At 34.5% G+C, this 20,647-nt stretch overlaps 1 protein-coding gene across 1 annotated transcript in view; it reads left to right on the top strand.

Moving 5' to 3' along the window:
- Window positions 1-20,647, top strand: part of CNGB3 (cyclic nucleotide gated channel subunit beta 3) — an 84,564-nt gene that overhangs the window by 53,351 nt on the left and 10,566 nt on the right. The window contains exons 11-12 of the mRNA XM_056821046.1: window positions 114-197; window positions 5,020-5,138. Coding sequence (XP_056677024.1) covers window positions 114-197; window positions 5,020-5,138 — 203 coding nt within the window. The remainder of the gene's footprint in view (window positions 1-113; window positions 198-5,019; window positions 5,139-20,647) is intronic.

Raw genomic sequence — 20,647 nt, forward strand, 5'->3', positions numbered from 1 at the left:
AAATGTTTTATCTTTATTTTATTTTATGGGGTTATTTTTTTATAAAAGATGTAACAAAGGTATTTACTCAAGTCTAGAAAAAATTATTTTTCATTTTCAATTTTTTTCAATAGGGATGTGATACACAGATGATTTATGACATACTTCTGAAATTGAAATCCAGTGTGTATTTACCTGGTGACTTTGTCTGCAAAAAGGTGAGTTAACTCTACTTTTCAAATGCAAGAATAATTGGTAGATTCAAAGTGAAGTTCAGATTTAGGCCAAGAGTGTACTTTAAACAAAATAAGTCCTGGGTGAGTTCCATGGAAGAGAGATAATTATGATATGTTGTGCTGAATAATAATAATGATAGGTTCTCAGACATCAAAATGTACTAGACAACATGGATTCCATTACTTATGTACCAGAATATAGAATTTGGGTAGTCTGAAAAACTGTTTTGTATCAATGTAAATTATAGTTACAGGTCATTCATTTAAAATATTTAAAGGGGAGGGAAAGGTATAGAAGCTGGAGGTGCTCTGCTTTTTAAAATGTATAATAAACTACCAGCACTTACTCTTATATGATTATCCACTTTGTGGGTTATCCAGAGACCATATTTTAAACAAAATGTCTCATCCTACAACCCTAGAAAGGTGTTGGAACCCTATCTTCTCAGGACTAGTATGGCGTACCATCCTAAGAACAATCTACTCTACTATGATATTTTAGGAAGAAAGGCAGTGCTGTATAATGGATAGGGCACTGGACTACAAGTTAAGATAGACTTGGTTCTGCCTCCAACCCGGTGGGCAAGCCATTTAATTTCTCTATGCTTCAGTTTTCTCAATAGTAAAATGATGGTGTTGGAAATGATGTTGTCCAAGGTCCCTTCCAGGTCTAAATCTATGATCTTTTGTCAGGAGGTTCTTTAAGCCCCAAAACTAGGAAATTATTTCTCCAAGTCAGAGCATTGTCCCAAGGAAGTAAAAAAATAAAAATAAAATAAAGTTACAATATTGAAAGCATTTATAACCTTTCAGCAGAGTAGAAAGGAATAGGCTTAGCACCTGGTAGCAAAAATGGTTAGTAAAATAAGGAAGCTATTAGGTAGCATATAAATTTCTCGCTCACCCAGCAATGGCCTCATGCCAGGTCAACTCTTCTCTTTTTGGTAGGCTTTGCCTAGGAATTGGGTTTGGATTTTATTTCTTATTTCAGTAATTTCTCTAACCACCTCAAACTAAGATATGTGATAACCCCAAAAGAATTGAACCTGATTTGACTTTTTCCCACTGTTAGTCACTCTACCCAGCGACATCCCAGCATCGGGATTTCCACTCCCTCCGTCCCTACTCTTCAGAGGAATTCAGGCCCACCTCAGGTGCTTCCCCACACTTTTCTGCCCTGTCCTTGGAGTAAAAATCACTTGTTTCAGCTCTGGTCCAAGCTCACCTGGTCCCAGAATCTCTATTCATTCACTCACATGTTAACTATAAGGAGTTGTACATATTCAGTTCTCAACCACTAAGTCCATTCATGAGTCCCCACTAACTCAAGTGTCCTAAAAAAGTCAGTAGCAGTTCAGAACTGGACTGGTGTTGAAGAACCCCAGCAAGAAGAGTATCGCTTCCATGTTACCTTCAGGACATGAATGCCACCACCCCATATTTGGAGGTTCTCAAGCAGGCACAGCCTTACATCATCAATAAAGCATTCCAAATTGTCCAAATGGCATCAGAAACTGGAACTGGAAATTATTGTGATTTTCAGCTTATAAATAGCCCTGTTTCTAAGTAGCTCTAATTGCTTGGCAAACTTTGAAATGTAACATAAATGCATCTCCCTAAGGGATTGGGCCCATTTTACTTATCTAAACAGCATACAGCATAAGACTGTGCTTATGAGCAACTTGGTCTCTTTTCTTGTTGAATTCTTCTCTCTCCTCTAAAGGCCAAGTCCAAAGCCAGTGCCTCCTTCACACTAATTTTTGTCTAAAAGTGGATCTGAACGTTTGGTCGATTTTATAACTTAGCATTTATATTGGTGAAACTTAAAGACTGTGAGCAGCCCATTTTTTATTTTAAAAGTATTAATTATTTAGTATAATTAGGTCCACAAAACTTTTTTAAGACTCTTATTTGTTGAATGTTCATTGCAGCTTGGTGACTCAGTGGATAGAATGCCAGACTTGGAATTAGGGAATACCTAAGCTCAAATTCATTTTCAGATACTTACTAGATGTGTGACCTTGGTCAAATCACTTAACCTTTTTTGCCTCAGTTTCCTTATCTGTAAAATGAGCTAAAGAAGGAAATGTCAAACTGTTCCAGTATCTTTGCCAAGAAAATACTAGAAAGGATAATGAAAAATTGGACCTGACTGAAACAAACAGTAACAAGTTATATTTGAGATCAGATTTATCAGATTTATATGGACTAGTAACCTCTGCTAGACAATTGCCAACCTGGAACTTGACTTAGGAGGACAGAGCCAAACTCAGGCAGGAACTGGGACTTTCACCACAGTGGTATATAGTTGTCTACATCCTGGAAATTTACTGAGGTCTTTTTCGTAGGCACTGCCCAGGACTGGGTTTAAATTTTATTTATTTCAGTTATTTCTCTAACCATTCCAAGTTAGCATATATATCAACCCCAAAGAATCTGATTTGATTTCACTGCATTATGTAATTCTTTTTTCCAGGGAATATCTACTTCCTTTGAAAGCTAAGCAAACATCCAACAAAAGTTTAAATTAGCTTAGAAATATGCAAGGAACAATGCATGCTTGGCCTGGTTAATTATTTGTAATCTTCCTAGAAAATTATGGAAACAATCATTAAAAAATAATTTAAAATGCTGAATTACATTTAAGAGCCCATTATGTACTTCTTTCTGAGTTAAGGGAAATTTTTTAAAATCATTCCAGGTCTTTCAAGTTGATTCATGGCAAGGAGAAAAAATGTGAGACTCTTCTAATCATGACCTCCTGACGTGTATCTTGAATAACTAGTTTACTGACTGTTTCCATTCTTCCTTATCAAACATGCATAATTTTATGCTGCATAAAGGAATAAACTTGCCTGCCAATGCACTTAAAATCACATTTGTCTTGTATGTTTAGTTTGTTATTAGGAATGCTTTTAATGCAATGTTGATAATGCTACAAAATAATCAAACTTTATTCAGGGCAAAGAAATGCTTAGAACTACACACAATGCAAAATTGAAATGAATTCTCTGATCTTCAGGAGACCTGGGTCTAGCCCTAGTTTTAATACTAAAGGCATGGTTTTGGGCAGGCCATTTAAACTCCTTTTTCCCTCATCTATCAAATGAGGGTGAAAATAAGGATTGTATTAGTATAATATGAGATAAAATATAGGAAGTTCATTCAGAATAAAAAGTACTTTATGAATACTATATAAAAGTTTGTTTCTTTGGTATTCTTGAAATAAGAAATCCCAATAACCAGTATTTCCCCATGTTTACATAATTTAGATTCATGCTTGTGCCCCTGAGGAATGATATGTGCTTTAACCTTTGCAGCCATCCAATATCAAATCCTGTTTAGCTTTTAAAGCCCTCCCTTTACATCCTAGCCGCCTTCACTTTTATACCTTCTTCCTTGCCATGCCTTCTTCAGTCCAGTGACACTGGCTTCTTTGCTGTCCCATGAACAAGACACCCCCCTTCTCTCATCTCTGAGCCTTTTCCTGACTATCCCCCATTCCTGGGTGTACCCCGTCTTCATTTCTGCCTCCTGCCTTCCTTCAAGTTCCAACTAAGATCTCTCCATCTACAGGAAGTCTTTTCCAATCCTCCTTAATTCTAAAGCCTTTTATCTGTTGATTATATCCTATTTATTCTCTATTTAGTTTGTTTGTACATATTTGCTTTCTTATCCCCTTCCCCTTTAAACTGGGTGGATGTTGGACCCCTTAGATTGTGAGCTCCTCAAGGGCAGGAATTGCTTTTGCCTCTTTTATATCTCCAACATTTGGCCCAATGCCTGGCACATTGTAGATGATTAAGAAATGCATCTTGGGGGAATCTGGGTAACACAGTGGTTAGAGTGCCATGTTTAGAGTCAGGGGGACCTGGGTGCAAATGTGGCCTCAGACATTTCCTAGCTGTGTGACCCTGGGCAAGTCACTTAACCCTATTTGCCTCAGTTTATTCATCTGTAAAATGTAGTAGAGAAGGAAATGGCAGATTGCTTCAGTATCATTGCCAAGAAAAACCCCAAGCTGAAATGAATGAATAACTGAATAAATTACAAAGAACTTTACAAATATTACCTTATTTAATCCACACAAGGCGGTACTGTTGTTATTCCCATTTTACCAATGAGGAAACTGAGGCCAACAGAAACTGATTTGTCCAGGTTCACATAGCTACTGTCTAAAGCCAAATTTGAACTCAGGTCTTCTTGAACCCAGGTTCATCAGGTCAACTCAGTTTCAGACTAGAGTTTCAAAGTATATCTAATTAGTGTCTATAATAAAACCCAAATAGTAGTCTTCAATGGTTCCTGTTTGCTTTTTTCCTTTAAAGGTACAAATTCCCATGTTGCAGAGCTCTTATTATAATTATTCACAATAATGTTACTTTTAGGAAAGTCTTAAGAAGTGATGGTTTCTCCCTTAAGATTGAAACTGGGCAACCACTTCTCAAAATATTGCCGTAGGGATTCCTCTAGGGCAGAAGTCCTTAGCCTGGTGTCCACAGACCCCAATGGAATCCATGGATAGATCTCAGTGAGTCTGTAAAATTGGATAGGAAAAAAATTACATCTTTATTTTCACTAATTTCTAACTCAAACTTGGAATTTCTTTCAATTATGAATGTAAGCAATAAGTATTTGGAGGTAAACAAGACTACTAAGAGTCCACAATGAACAACGAAGGGTTAGGAAACCCTGCTTTGGGGGAGAGGTTGGACCACGTAGCCACTCAACTCTCAAATTCTTTGATTCTGTGGATACACAAAATGATCTTTCAAATGGACTGTTTTTTCTTCTTTGCTTCCAGGGAGAGATTGGCAGAGAGATGTACATCATTAAACAAGGAGAAGTTCAAGTTCTTGGAGGCCCTGATGACACTAAAGTTCTGGTTACTTTGAAAGCTGGAGCTGTCTTTGGAGAGATCAGGTATCTTAAAGATACTGTATTTTTAAAATATTTTATTATATATTATTAATATATTATTAAAATTTTAAAATATTCAGCTAGGGGGCAGCTGGGTATCTCACTGGATTGAGAATCAGACCTAGAAATGAGAGGTCCTAGGTTCAAATCTGACCTCAGATGCTTACTTAGCTGTGTGACCCTGGGAAAGTCACTTAACGCCCATCACCTAGCCCTGATCACTCCTCTACCTTGGAACCAATACACAGTAGTGATTCTAAGATGGAAGGTAAGGGTTTATAAATATATATATATATATATATATGTATATAATTATATACATATTATATATATAATTCAGGCAGAAAAAATATTTCGCCTCCCAAAAAATTTTCACTGGCATTCCCCATATTTACCAGTATTGTGCCTTTAAAGATACCTCTATATCAGGTACAATATGTGATTCTTGAGAGTAAAGACTACTTTTTCATAGAAATGATAAATAATTTTATCAAAGAAAATTATTATAATGAAACAATATACCAAAACTTATAGAGTATTGCAAAAGCTGTAATTGGAGGAAAATATATATCTCTAAATGCTTTTGCTAATAAAATAGAGAAAGAAAAGATCAACAAATTGAGCATACAATTTCAAAAATTAGAAAAAGAACAAATTAAAAACCCCAATTAAATTAAAATACAAAATTCTATTAATGTGCAATTTGGAAAAAATTTTAACTAAAAAAAACTACCAAAAAAACCTGATAGTAAAGTTATACCATGACTAAGGAGAACTTCATGAATACCCCACGAAGGGGAGAAAAAGACTTCCTAAAACTAGAAATTATGAGTTACCCGCTGCTACATTCTAAGCTTGATCACACTTTATTCTAGACTTTAAATATATTGCTGGGAGAGTGTATCACAGACTTTTGGGATATGTTTTATATCAACTCATCTTGATACACCACCTTAATAAATATATATTTCTTAAGTAAGTCTGGCTGACTAATCAATGAATAATCATGGTTGAAACACTAATGTTTATATAGTGCATGAACTATATAGTACTAGAAGGACAAAAACAACTTTAATCTCTCAGGTTTATGTCTAGAATCCTGAGGCAGCAGACTCCCTTTAGGGACTCAATTTGCTAAGGGCAAAGGCTATTAATACAGTTTATAATTGTTTCCTCAACACCTACCACTTAGTAGACACTTAAATAATTATTTATTGTTGATATTTTTTCTCTTGGATCACAGAAACTAAATAAGTAAAAATGTTGCCAATAAATCCTTATTTTTAAAAAAGAATAAAAATATTTAAGAATCTAGGAAGATTATATTCATCTACAATTCAATAAACAAAAAACATATTTAGCATTGCTATGTACAAAATGTTTTACTAGGTTCTAGGGATAAAATCACAAAATCAAAAACAGCTCTTGTCATCAAGGAACTTACATTCTACTGAGAAAAAATAACAGATACTGATAAAAACAATAAAATTCTGCAGAGGCAGAGAGGACATGAATTGGCAGCTAAGTGGATTATTGGAGTTGAAAGAAAGAAAATCATCAAGAATAAAGAGTCAAGGATAACTCTAAGGTTGTGACCTTTGATGTCTGGAGGGCCGTGGTTCTCTCAATCAAAATAGGTCAATTGGAGGAAGAATGCATTTGGAGAGAAATTTGGGTTTGGACGTTCTGCTCAAAATGATTTTCTAGTAAGCAGTTGCTGAGGTTGGACTAGAGGTCAGGAGAGGTAACCGAGGCTGAATATGTAAACCTGGGTGTCATTTGCATAGAAATTTAATTGAACCTATGAGATTCAATAAGATCGCCAAGGGAGAAAGTATAGGGCTATCCTAGAAGAGGGTCCAGGACAAAGCCTTGAGTGCAATAACACTTAGTGGGTGGATAAAGAATGAAAATATAGTAAAAGATTTTGAGGAGGAATGGTCACACAAGTGGAGAATCAAGAATTAATCACTGTAGGAAAGCCTCAGATGAAGAGAGTATCCAGAAGAGGGCAGTCACCAGTGTCAGAACCTCCCGAACAGTCAAGTAGAATAAAGAACTGAGAAAACATCACTGGATCTAAAATAAAAGATTGCTGGTAAACTTGGGAGGAGGCAGATCTGGTCAAATAGTCATGTTAGAAGCCAAATTGCAAGGGACTGAGAAGTAAATAGGTGCTGTAGAAAGAAATGGAGGCAATGAGAGAAGATGGTGGTCATCTAAGGGTTGGACTGTGAAAAACAAAAGAGATGTAGGGGAGAGCAAGGTCAAGGGAAGGTCTTTAAGAATGAAGAGACCTTAGAATATTTTTGACAAGATGAGAGAGAGAAAGAATAAGCAAAAATGCAAACTAATAAAGGAGAGTGAGGGATAGAATTAGAACACAAATGGAATGGTTGCTGTTGACAGAAAGAACCACATTTTGGTAAACAAGAGAAATAAGAAATGAGGGAGGCAGCTGGGCGGCTCAGTGGATGGAGAGCCAGGCCTAGAGACCAGACCTAGGTTCAAATCTGACCTCGGGCACTTCCCAGGTGTGTGACCCTGGGCTAGTCATTTGACCCCCATTGCCTAGCTTTTACCACTCTTCTGCTTTAGAACCAATCACAGTATTGATTCCAAGACAGAAGGTAAGGGTTTAAAAAAAAAAAGAATGAAATGTGAAGAGGAGTTTTAAGGTATGGAATAGAGAAGAGAGAACTCAATAAATATTGCTTCGATGAAATCTTGGGTTCAGACTGGCCCTTCAAGGCTATGGTAAAAGTCAACAATTTTTTATACCTGGACACCAAGGTTTTGCTTCCTTTTCTTGTGATAGATGAGAGTGGCAATTGACAACATTTTATCAGTGGCAGGAAGGATTTGGGAAGAGATGAGCTGTTTGCTTTCCTGAGGGAGAGCTCTTATAAGAGCCTGTGAGAAGAGAAAATAGTGGTGACCACTGATACCTGGGATATAATACATGAAAGCAGCATAATGCATTGGAAAGGATAAATTTTCTTTTATTCTTGCAAAATAAATGAATAATTCATGAGTGACTAAGTAGAGTAGGATTTCCTTTTCTTCCAGACCACATTCCTTTTATTCTTCCTCCCCTCTCACCAATCAAAAGAAAGAAGACGGATGGAAGACAAAAGAATTATTAAAATATTTTCTTTATTCAATGATCCTGCCCAGGCTGGCAAGATAGTTTCTTCTTCATCCTCTCTTCCATCTTTTCTGAGTCCAAGTCACATGAATCAATATGTATTTTCTGGGCAGTTATAACATTCAAGTAGATTGTCTACTCTCTGGTTTTGTCTTTTCTACTTCTCTCTGCTAAAACAGATCATACATCTTATTAAAATTTTCTGAGAGTCCAAAGTATGAGAGGGTCAAGCTAAAAATTATAATTTTGTCTTACATAGAGCAAGCTCTTAATGTTTAATTGATTGATTGAGAAATCAGAGGATAATAGAATTGTAGAATTAGAAGAGAACTTAGAGTACATTTGCTATTATTATTACCACAACTCCTCTATAGCGAGCCTAATGAAGCTAACTCAGAAGGAACTTCTAAGGAAGGAGGAATAAATATGAGCATGAACATGTTTATGTGTCAAAGTGCAATCCTCTCAACTTTAATATTTCACTGGAGTCACAATCCCTTTGGAGTGAGTTACTATCTACTGAGGGACAGATCACAATCCATTCAAGCTTTCTTATCCCCTGTAATTCTTGCCCCTCTCTTCGCTTTTATTCTCTATAGCCCCATGTGCTGGTTGTCTTTTGACATTCTGTAGTTACCTCTGCAGTATTCTAGCGATGTATTTGTCATACCACCAGTAACAAGTTAGTATGAGTAGGTAGAGCATTGAGTCTGGAGGTAGGAAAATCTGAGTTGAAATCCTGCCTCAGACACTTATTAGGTATGTGATCCTGGACAAGTTATGTAAACCACCATTTCCTCGACTGTAAAATGGGGATAATAATAGCAACTACCTCTCAGAATCGTTGTGAGAATCAAATGAGAAAATATCTGTAAAGTGTTTAGCACATAGTAGGTGCTTAATAAATGATTGTTAAATTAATAATTCCTTGATCTCATTAACAAACCATCCACATCTTGTTCCACCCATTAATCTCCCATATGTGTATAAGTTTTAGGCTACTTGTTCTCCCCAAGAATCATTTTCAGTAATATGATAAGGACTAAAGTTCATAGATCCCCTATGTGTCTGTGTTGTAATAAGGTATATTGACCCTTAATATTGATTGGTATTTATATTTACCACTAGATGTTAGTAGTTATAGACAGGCTCTTGGGTTGGAGGTGAAATTCTTATAGTGTTGTCTTCTGAGACTCTCCAAATTTTGATTCTCCAAAAACTTTCAGGAGCCATAAATTCTAAAATAAATAGCTTCAGATTAGATATGTAACTTGCCTGACAGTCTTCCGCTTCTCCTCAGAAGTTATAACTAAGAGCAATAGGTGGAAGTTGAAGAAAGGTACACCTAGACTTGATATGAGGAAAAACTTCCTGGTTGTCCAAAAAATGGAATAATGGGCTGCCTCAGGGAATAGAAGCAACCACCTCACTTGAGATTTGCAGGAAAGGGTAGGTTGACCCCTTACTGAAGATGCTATAAAGGAGATTCTTAGGGAAGTGTAAGATATACTAGATGACCTCTAATGTCCCTTCCAACTCTGAAATTCTGAGATTCTGTGGTTGTATATTTTACTATTTTGAGCCTTCATCAAGTCTTCCAAGTACATTTTTCTGTTCTCTAGCTATTCGAGGAAAGTTTTTTGTTTTTTTTCCTTTTGGCTCACCTAACATCTGGAGCTACATTTATTCAACCCTTCTTTAGAGAATTCTTAAAGGCAAGGAAGGGGATCATTGGATGTGAGTCAGAGAACTAGATTCTTCCTAATTCTATCTTTTGCCTGCTCTGAGACCTGATGAAAGTAATTTAGCTATTCTATGACTCAACTAATTATAGCTGTAATAATTGGGATCTTAAAGCATGCCACCTTTTTGAAATGTTGGAAAAATTAATTATCTGACATTTATTAAAGATTGAGAACTCCCAAGAGAAGGATGCTTTGTAAATAAAAATATTATAATTGTTGCCTATTGTTATCACAGGAGGAAATAGTATCCAGGTGTTATTCAATCACAAATGAAAGAAATCCTTTGTTTCTGAGAGCAGATGCTCCTGTAAAATCTCCTGTTACCAACTAGGTTCCTTCAGCCAAAGGGAAATGGGTAGATCTGTCAGGCCACAAACACACTCAATTATCTAGAGGCCACAAACACGCTCAATTATCTGGATGATTCAAGCAAGCCATCATTTTTTTGCCTGAATGGACCATGTAATTGCTCGATCCCTACTTCGTGCTTTGGCTGTAGAAAAAGGGAGGTGTTACTGCCTTTTTCCCAACTACCTGATGGTCACTTGATCATGGAAGCCAGAGATTTTCATTCCAGAGGTACCATGCAAATGCCTGCCAAACATGCAGATGCTGGAAAATTTGAGCTCTGGCATTTACTTTTCAAAAATTCCATGACCTCTGTTAAAAAGAGCTAAATTAATCAAAATCATATGGGTTTGGAAAGAGGGCTCCTCTCTTTTTTCCAAAAAAAATGGGGGAAGGAGAAATTGAAGATTTCAGAAATAGCACTATTTTTATAATATTTTGTTTTTCCCCAATTATGTATAAAAATAATTAATTCACTTTTTTAAAGTTTTGAATGCCAAATTCTCTCTCCTCCCTACCCATCCTCCCTTACTCACTTCCTCCCCACTCTCCCCTCCCTGAGATGATAACCAACCTGATATAGATTTTACATTGTGATCATGTAAAATGTTTTTTCCATATTAGTCATTTTGTGGAAGAGAGATTGCACATATTAATGTGCAGAAGGAAAGAAAACAAGACCAAAATAAAGTGAGGATTCATAATGACCCACAAAAAGAACTGCATACATATGTCCATATTTTAATTATAATCTTCAAAAAACACTTTGAAAAACTTGTCACCTCATCTTAGACAAAGATCCAAAGTCTACCTATTGTAAGGAATTAAATTAATGGTTTGACTAAAATATATAAAGTTACAAATAATATGGTGGTCACCAATTTAAAAGATTATTACTTCAAAGTCAAAATGACTTTAATAGCTTTTATTTACAAAAGAGGTGGAAAGAGTGAAAGTAGAGAAATACAAAGGGGTAGAGAAGACATTAGCCCATCTAACTAAATATTGCTCCAAAGCTCACTCAGCCAGGACTTGTTGACCTTCAACTGGAATTTAACTCTCTCCAGAAGACAGGAAGGGAAAGCCAGCTATCCACTCACTCAAGTTCCCTTAAGAGGCAAGTCAAGATGATAATTGGAGCTGAAGGTGATTCCTGAGGCCAACTTTCTTCCTCAAATTGACCTCTCCTTGAAGGTGACTTCCTTCTTGAATGAAGTCCAACTCCTTCTTGAAGTCAACTTCCTTCCCAGAGCTGACTTTTTTTAGCCCCAGAAATTCAAGGAATTTTATAGTGGCTTCTTGTCCCTTCCCCATTTCACAAGGGCCAATCACAGCTTCCAAATTGCCCAGGGGGCAGTGTTTGTAGGAACCACTTCTCACCTTCTGGAGAGGTAAAATGCTCATCAAAAGGGTTCACAGATTCCTGGCTGTTTAAGGTGAAAGGTGGAGAGCTCCTATACCTAGTGCTCAGTAAGGTATTCAAGCTTTTGTTGATTCAATTCAAAAGTAGGCAAAGGAGAGTTAATCCTGTCTTCTTAATCTGGTAAAGTACTAAATGGGGGTACTTAAGTTATTGTTAACCAAAGTAGTAACTCAAAATAAACAAAGGGAATAAAGGATTCCCTTTAACAAGTATAAACTCAGAATGAACAAAGAACAAATAATTCCCTTTTATACTATAAATATTTGGGGAATATTAGCCAGATCTCTTCCTCCCTGAATGTTGCATTAAGCAGTAAAAACTTTCAGTCCAAGTATTTTATGTTTTACACAAATTTCTTGTTTGGTTGTCAGAATTACCTTTCCCCTTTAGGTGAATCAATAGCAAACTTATGAGAATCTGAAGACCTGTTTCTTCATTATTTATTGCTATCATTCATAACTCAGTTTCTATCTTTAAAACTGAAGGAGAAAAGAATCATGACACAGAGCAGGAGTTGGCAAACTCTGTTCCATGGGCCACATCAAGTCTGCCATCTGTTTTTGTAGGGCCCACAAGTTAAAGATGGTTATACATTTTAAAATTTTTATTTGGCCCATGGACTATAATTTTCCAACCCCTCTGGTAGAGAAAAACTGTACTTGATGTCAGAATACTGCATTTTAAGTAAAAACACTTCTCTTTTTCATTTGTGCAAACTTAGGTAAGCCACTTGATGTTTCAACCTTGGTTTCCACAAAACTAGAATAATATTTTCATTATATGCCTCATAGAGTTTTGAGGGTCCCTATAAATATTGATAAAATTTTGATAAGCATTGTGTAAGTATGAGTTATTAGTAATAGGGCTATGGATGATGGGCATACTCTCTGCAATTGCCTGAACTATGCCAGGAAAAATATGAAATAGATCATTTTTTTCTTCTGTTGCTCCCTTGTCTCTGTTCCACGTCTTCCCCACTATTCTTCCTCTCTCATTCCTATTGTCCCATCCCCAAACACCAAACATTCTTTCACTCCTATTCCCTCATTGACCAGAATCTCCTTTAATTATGAACCTGCCCTTCCCAGCAATCTTACATGAAATTAATCTCTTCTCACACTAAAATGTCTACCTTTCCCTCTGCCAAAATTTACTATCCCAGGTCCCAGGATCCCAGAATACTACACTGCTTTCTACTAATCTGAGAAATGAGCTGTGCTGATGTCTATCGATAAATCAACAAGCAACTATCATGTGCCGGGCGCTGTCCCAAGCATTAGACATTCAAAAACAAAACAACAACCCCTGACCTTGAGAAGCATACAATCTAACTGGGAGAGAAAACATGTTTGTAGAGCACTTTCTCTGGGCCTTTCTTCCATTTTGCCCTTGTGCTTAAACTCATGGGATAGGTACCCCCAATGGACATCTACTATTCCAAGTTTCAAGAGCCAAAGATACTCCATACATTTATACTACAAAGACTATAATTCAAAAGCCCCTACCTATATGCTCACCTTTTAACAATGTCAGTAGAAACAATTAATTCAAAGCAAAGGCGTTTACTAAGTTGGCCCAGTAAAAAGAGTAACTTCAAATCATTTCCCCACAAACCTGGGAACCTAGATGTTCTCTCTCTCTCTCTCACTCTCTGTCTCTGTCTCTCTCTGACTCTCTCTCTGTCTCTCTCTCTGTTTCTCTGTCTCTGTCTCTCTGTCTCTGTCTCTCTGTTTCTCTCTCTGTCTCAGTCTCTCTGTCTGTCTCTCTATCTCTCTGTCTCTGTCTCTCTATCTCTCTGTCTCTGTCTCTGTCTGTCTGTCTGTCTGTCTCTCTCTCTTCCCCATCATATACACTGGTACTGATGCACTATGATTGAAATTCCGTTGTTTTTTTTTTAGCCCTTACCTTCCATCTTGGAATCAATACTATGTATTGGTTCCAAGGCAGAAGAGCAGAAGAATGGTCAAAGTTAGGCAATGGGGGTTAAGTGACTTGCCCAGGGTCACACAGATGGGAAGTGTCTAAGGCCAAATTTGAACCTAGGACCTCCCATCTCTAGGCCTGGGTCTCAATTCACTGAGCAACCCAGCTGCCCCTGATTTAAATTCTTAAGAAACAGATGTTTTAATATTAAAATTATTGGCTGGTCAAGGCATCCTGATCTGGTCAGTTGACTCTCCCCATAATGAAGAGCAGGAAAAAAAGAACTTTCTTTCTCTAGTCCAGGCTTATACTATTCATGAGCCCACCATACAATCCCTTCCCTCAAAATCCCAAGACATCTCTAATTGACAAAAAGTCACTGAGAAAGTGGATTCAGAGAACTCAACTCCTTCCTCATTACTTCATCACAAGAGGAGAGTGTTCTTGCTGCAACTGGGAAGATGCCAACATATTCAGCCATGTGGAGTCCAACATGGCTGCTAGAGCTTGCTAGCTTCTCTTAATCAAACCCTGACCCTAATCCTTTTACCATTAACAAAGATAAAATCTTTCAATTGATTTTCATGTCCCAGGGGGAAACTGGAGGTCTAGTCTTTGCACCAATTTTCAGTCTGGCATGGGCAGGAGGTAGAGAGAGGGTTAGGGAAAATTTTTTCACATATCATAATTCAATATTAATTTTCCACAGCACATATATAGGAAATACACGTGGTCAATGTTACTTAAACTTCCACAAGTCCTCCAATATCCTTTCTTTTCTGGAGCTATATTCATACTATTCCTGTGGTTACAGCATCTTTGCTAGACGAGTCACTCAACAGAGCTCCTTGGATCTGCTCCTTTCAGCAACTTAGCTCCCAATAATTCTCCCTTTAATTCATAGTTGGCTCTCTTCTCTACTGCCAGGAGTCATATTCCTTTAAACTGATTTTTGAATTGTCCCATAGGATGTCCCATAAGCATCTCAAACTCAATTTATCCATAAAGAATTCAATATACCAACAGAACTCATTTTCTTCAAAAATAAAACAATCCTCCTCTCTTCTGAACCTCTTAGTGTAGGGGATACTGCCATCTTCCTAGTTTCACAATTTTGGTTCAAGGACCTAAAAACAGACCAGCAGAGTAGAATAAAGTATATTTGAAGAATGGAAGAGTGGGAAGGGGAAGCATTTAAAAAGAAAAAAAGCTTGAAGTGCCAAACAGACAAATTTATATTTGATCCTATAAGTAATAACAGAGAATCAATGGAAGGCATTAAGCAAAGGATGGGGTGACATGATCAGAACTATGTTTTAGAAAAATTGCCTTAGCATATGGGCAGAAAGGATGAAGTAGAATGGGAAATGTCTTGAAGAAACTGTAACAGGCATTGTGAAAATTTGGCCTAGGGTTTGGCTGTGAGTGGAGAAAAAAAGACATAAGTGAGAAATGTTGCTAAGGTAGAAATGACAAGAATTAGGATAGATTTGATGTGTGAGGATTTGAGAATAATACAGAAAGGGGCATACACTCAGAGTTTTATTCAGATTTATTATTAGAAAATTGTTGAAAATCCCTAGCAGCAGATTTTTTTTTCAATAACTTTGACCTAGATGCAAATTTTTCCCTAAAGAGGCTAGCTAGACATCAAAGAATGACCTTCCTCCCCCCAAATTGTGACCCCAGTTGGAAATATGTGTTTAATGCTAAAAATGCTTAAAGTTTTCATCTCAGTGTAAGATGTGATGACCTCTAGATAGAGAGCATTAGACTTTGCTTTGTTTCTCCTATAAAAAAAATAATCTCAAGTGACAGTGAACGCTGTCAGCATAGAATTCTTTCTAATTTACAAAGTTTAGCAGGTTTCCTTTGACCACAAATAACAACTTTTTGTCCCAGTTATTTGCCTGTTGTTCCCTATATGTCCCCAAAAGTGTAAAGTAGGAAGAAAAGTGAACATCATGTCATCATACTGTGCCTTCATAACAACTTTGTGGGCAATCATTTAATTTCTTCATGCCTCAGTTTCCTCACCTGTAAAACAAAAATAATAATACTGGCACTATTTCTTTTTACAAGATTATACAAAGTAGGAGCAGCTATGTGTCTCAATATAATTACATACATATATTATGTATAATTATATATATAGCATTATATATATACAGATATATTATTACAAGTAAAACATCCTCTAAACATGACAGATAAGTGGCACAGTGCCTGGAGTCAAGAACACTTGAGTTCAAATCTGAATTCAGATACTTATTAGCTATACGACCCTGGGCAAGTCACTTAGCTTTTATCTGCCTCCATTTCCCAAAATGTAAGATGGGAATGATAATAAGAATTGCTGTGAGGATTCAATGAGAAAATATAAAGTGCTTTGTGCAATACCTGCCTAAATAAATGCTTGGATTTACATTTGAATTCATAGGACATAATCAAATAAATTCCACTGGCTATTTATGGGCAATGCATATTGTCTTAGAGAATCATGGATCTAGAACTGAAAGGAGCTTCAGAGGCCATCTACTTCAGCCTCCTTATTTTACACATGAAGAAACTGAGGCCCAGGGAAGCTATATGACTTTTTCTTGGCCATTCAGATAGTTGGCATCAGGTAGAATTTTAATCCAGACCCTTTGTCTCCAGGGCCAGGACTATTTCCACTATACCATTTTGCCTTCTCCTTCTATAATTTGCTGCCTGTTGTTTATACCAATGCAACTTAGGACTTGATTATGGAGTCTGGGAGGCAGAGATAGCAGAAGTAGGAGAGAAATATGTGTTTTGGGGTGAGAGGAGGAAATCGATCAAAAAACATTTTAAGGGGACAGCTGGGTGGCTCAATGGATGGAAAGTCAAGCCTAGAGATGGGAGGTCTTGGTTCAAATATGAATTCAGACACTTTCTAGCTGTGTGATCCTGGGCAAGTCACTTAACCCCCATTGCCAAGTGCTTATCACTCTTCTGTCTTGGAACCAATAAATTGTATTAATTCTAAAACGGAAGATAATGGTTTTTTTTTTAAATTATGTCTCTACTATGTGCTAGGCATTTGAGATATAAAAACAAATTTAAAGCAATCCTTGTCCTTAAGGAGATTCTGTAACAAGAACGAAAGTTAATGTTTGGTGTTCAATCCTTTCTGAATCTTTGTGACTCCATTTGAAGTTTTCTTGTAAAAAATACTGGAATGGTTTGCCATTTCCTTTTCTAGCTCATTTTTACAGATGAGAAAATTGAGACAAACAGGGTTAAATGACTTGACGAAGGTCACACAGCTAGTAATTGTTGGAGGCTGGATTTGAATGGTGCTAACTAATGTTTATATAGTACTTTAAATTTAAGTAAATAGACTACTTTAAGTTTATGCAGTATTTTAGTTAAGTTTATATGCTATTTAAGTTTATAGAGTACTTTAAGTTTATATAGTACTTCAAGTTTATGTGGTACTTTAAGTTTATTTGGCACTTGAAGGTTACATACTACTTTAAGTTTATGTAGTACTTTAAGTTTAAGTTTATATAATACTTTGAGTTTAAGTTTGTATACTACTTTAAGTTTATATGCTACTTTAAGTATATAGACTACTTTCAGTTTATATGGTACTTTAAGTTCATAGAGTACTTTAAGTTTATATACTACTTTAGTTTATGTAGTACTTTGTTTAAGTTTATATGCTACTTTAAGCTTATATACTAGTTTAAGTTTATGTAGTAAACTTTAAATCTATGTGCTATTTTAAGTTTATAGAGTACTTTAAGTTTATAGAGTACTTTAAGTTTAAGTTTATAGAGTACTTTAAGTTTGAATACTACTTTAAGTATAAGTTTGAATACTACTATAAGTTTATGTAGTACTTTAAGTTTACATGCTACTTTAAGTTTATGGAGTACTTTAAGTTTAAGTTTATATACTACTTTAAGTTTATATAGTACTTTAAGTTTACATAGTACTTTAAGTTTACATACTACCATAAGTTTATAGAGTACTTTAAGTTTATATACTACTTTAAGTTTATGTGTACTTTAAGTAAGTTGAAATTTATATAGTACTTTAAGTTTGAATACAACTTAAATATAAGTTTGAATACTACTATAAGTTTATGTAGTACTTTAAGTTTACATGCTACTTTAAGTTTATATAGTACTTTAAGTTTAAGTTTGTATACTGCTTTAAGTTTACATAGTACTTTAAGTTTACATAGTACTTTAAGATTACATATTACCTTAAGTTTATAGAGTACTTTAAGTTTATGTGTACTTTAAGTTTATGTAGTACTTTAAGTTTAAATACTACTTTAAGTTTATATCATACTTTAAGTTTACATACTACTTTATGTTTATATAGTACTTTAAGTTTATATAGTACTTTAAGTTTACATGCTACTTTAAGTTTAAATACTACTTTAAGTTTAAGTTGGTATACTACTTTAAGTTTATATACTAGTTTAAGTTTATATAGTACTTTAAGTTTATATGGTACTTTAAGTTTATATAGTACTTTAAGTTTACATTCTACTTTAAGTTTATGTAGTACTTTAAGTTTTACATACTACTTTAAGATTATATGGTACTTTAAGTTTATGTAGTACTTTAAGTTTAAGTTTATGTAGTACTTTAAGTTTAAGTTGGTATACTACTTTAAGTTTATATATAGTACTTTAAGTTTACATATTACTTTAAGTTTATATGGTACTTTAAGTTTACATACTACTTTAAGTTTATGTAGTACTTTAAGTTTAAGTTGGTATACTACTTTAAGATTATATAGTACTTTAAGTTTATATGGTACTTTAAGTTTACATGCTACTTTAAGTTTATGTAGTACTTTAAGTTTAAGTTGGTATACTACTTTAAGTTTAAGTTGGTATACTCCTTTAAGTTTATATAGTACTTTAAATTTACATATTACTTTAAGTTTATATGGTATTTTAAGTTTATATAGTACTTTAAGTTTAAGTTAGTATACTACTTTAAGTTTATGTAGTACTTTAAGTTTAAGTTTGTATACTACTTTAAGTTTATGTAATACTTTAAGTTTAAGTTTATATAGTACTTTAAGTTCAAGTTTGTATACTACTTTAAGTTTATATAGTACTTTAAGTTTACATATTACTTTAAGTTTATATGGTATTTTAAGTTTATGTAGTACTTTAAGTTTATATAGTACTTTAAGTTTACATACTAATTTAAGTTTATATAGTACTTTAAGTTTATATGGTACTTTATGTTTACATGCTACTTTAAGTTTATGTAGTACTTTAAGTTTAAGTTAGTATACTACTTTAAGATTATATAGTACTTTAAATTTACATACTACTTTAAGTTTATATACTACTTTAAGTTTATGTAGTACTTTAGGTTTAAGTTTATATACTACTTTAAGTTTAAGTTGGTATAGTACTTTAAGTTTATATAGTACTTTAAGTTTACATATTACTTTAAGTTTATATGGTATTTTAAGTTTATGTAGTACTTTAAGTTTAAGTTGGTATACTACTTTAAGTTTATAGAGTACTTTAAGTTTAAGTTTGTATACTACTTTAAGTTTATGTAGTACTTGAAGTTTAAGTTTATAATAGTACTTTAAGTTTAAGTTTGTGTACTACTTTAAGTTTATATATTACTTTAAGTTTACATACTACTTTAAGTTTATAGAGTACTTTAAGTTTATATGGTAGTTTAAGTTTATATACTACATTAAGTTTATGTAGTACTTTAAGTTTAAGTTGTATACTACTTTAAGTTTATATAGTACTTTAAGTTTAAGTTTGTATACTACTTTAAGTTTATGTAGTACTTTAAGTTTGTATTTAAGTTTATGTGTATACTTTAAGTTTATGTAGTACTTTAAGTTTAAGTTTGTATACTACTTTAAGTTTATATAGTACTTTAAGTTTACATACTACTTTAAGTTTATGTAGTACTTTAAGTTTGTTTATATAGTAATTTAAGTTTATATACTACTTTAAGTTTAAGTTTAAATACTACTTTAAGTTTTTATACTACTTTAAGTTTAAGTGTGTATACTACTTTAAGTTTATGTAGTACTACTTTAAGTTTAAGTTTGTATACTACTTAAATTTATGTAGTACTTGAAGTTTACATACTACTTTACATTTATATACTACTTTAAGTTTATGTAGTATTTTAAGTTTAAGTTTATATACTACTCTAAGCACTTTGTAAATACTTTAAGTATTTTAAGGCATTTTAAGTTTTATCTCATTTGGAAACATTTGATTTTGGGGAAAGTTGCTGATTGAGGGAATTAGAAAAAAACTACTTGTAGTATGAACTAAATCTTGAAGGACTCTTAAGTATCCAAGGTCAATGTCTCTGTCTTGATCTAGCCAGTTTCCTCAATGTTTGTGAACATACCATTTTGATTTCCATATTCCAATTCATTCATCTTGGTCCCTTCACTTAGAATGTCCTCCCCTCTCTTTATGTTCTATTTATTCATCAAGGCTCAATTCAAATCCTACTTCTTTTAATAAGTACTTCATTCTTCATTCATTTCACTCTTCTCTCATTTCCTCCAGAACTCCTTTGGTACCATCATCTATTTTGCTATCCATTATCATTTCTGTATAAGCTTCCTCCTCTCCACAGCTCTCTCCAACTCTCCAAAATGAAGAGTCAGACATGACTGAAACCATTAACAATGCCTCAGGCTCACCGAAACTCTTAATTCATTCAAGACTCAGATCAAACACCATAGTCTCTGGGAAGCCTTTTCTGATTTACCAAATATTTAGTGCTCTCCCTAAATGCCTGGTATTTATTTTGTATTTCTCTCTCTCTGTGTGTGTGTGTGTGTGTGTGTGTGTGTATTGATTCTACATAGATGTGTATGTGTGTGTGTGTCTCTAATAGAATTTCAGTTCTCTGAGAATAAGAACTGTTTCAAT

This window comes from Monodelphis domestica, chromosome 3 (genome assembly GCF_027887165.1).
Source record: "Monodelphis domestica isolate mMonDom1 chromosome 3, mMonDom1.pri, whole genome shotgun sequence".
Classification (NCBI taxonomy): Eukaryota; Metazoa; Chordata; class Mammalia; order Didelphimorphia; family Didelphidae; genus Monodelphis; species Monodelphis domestica.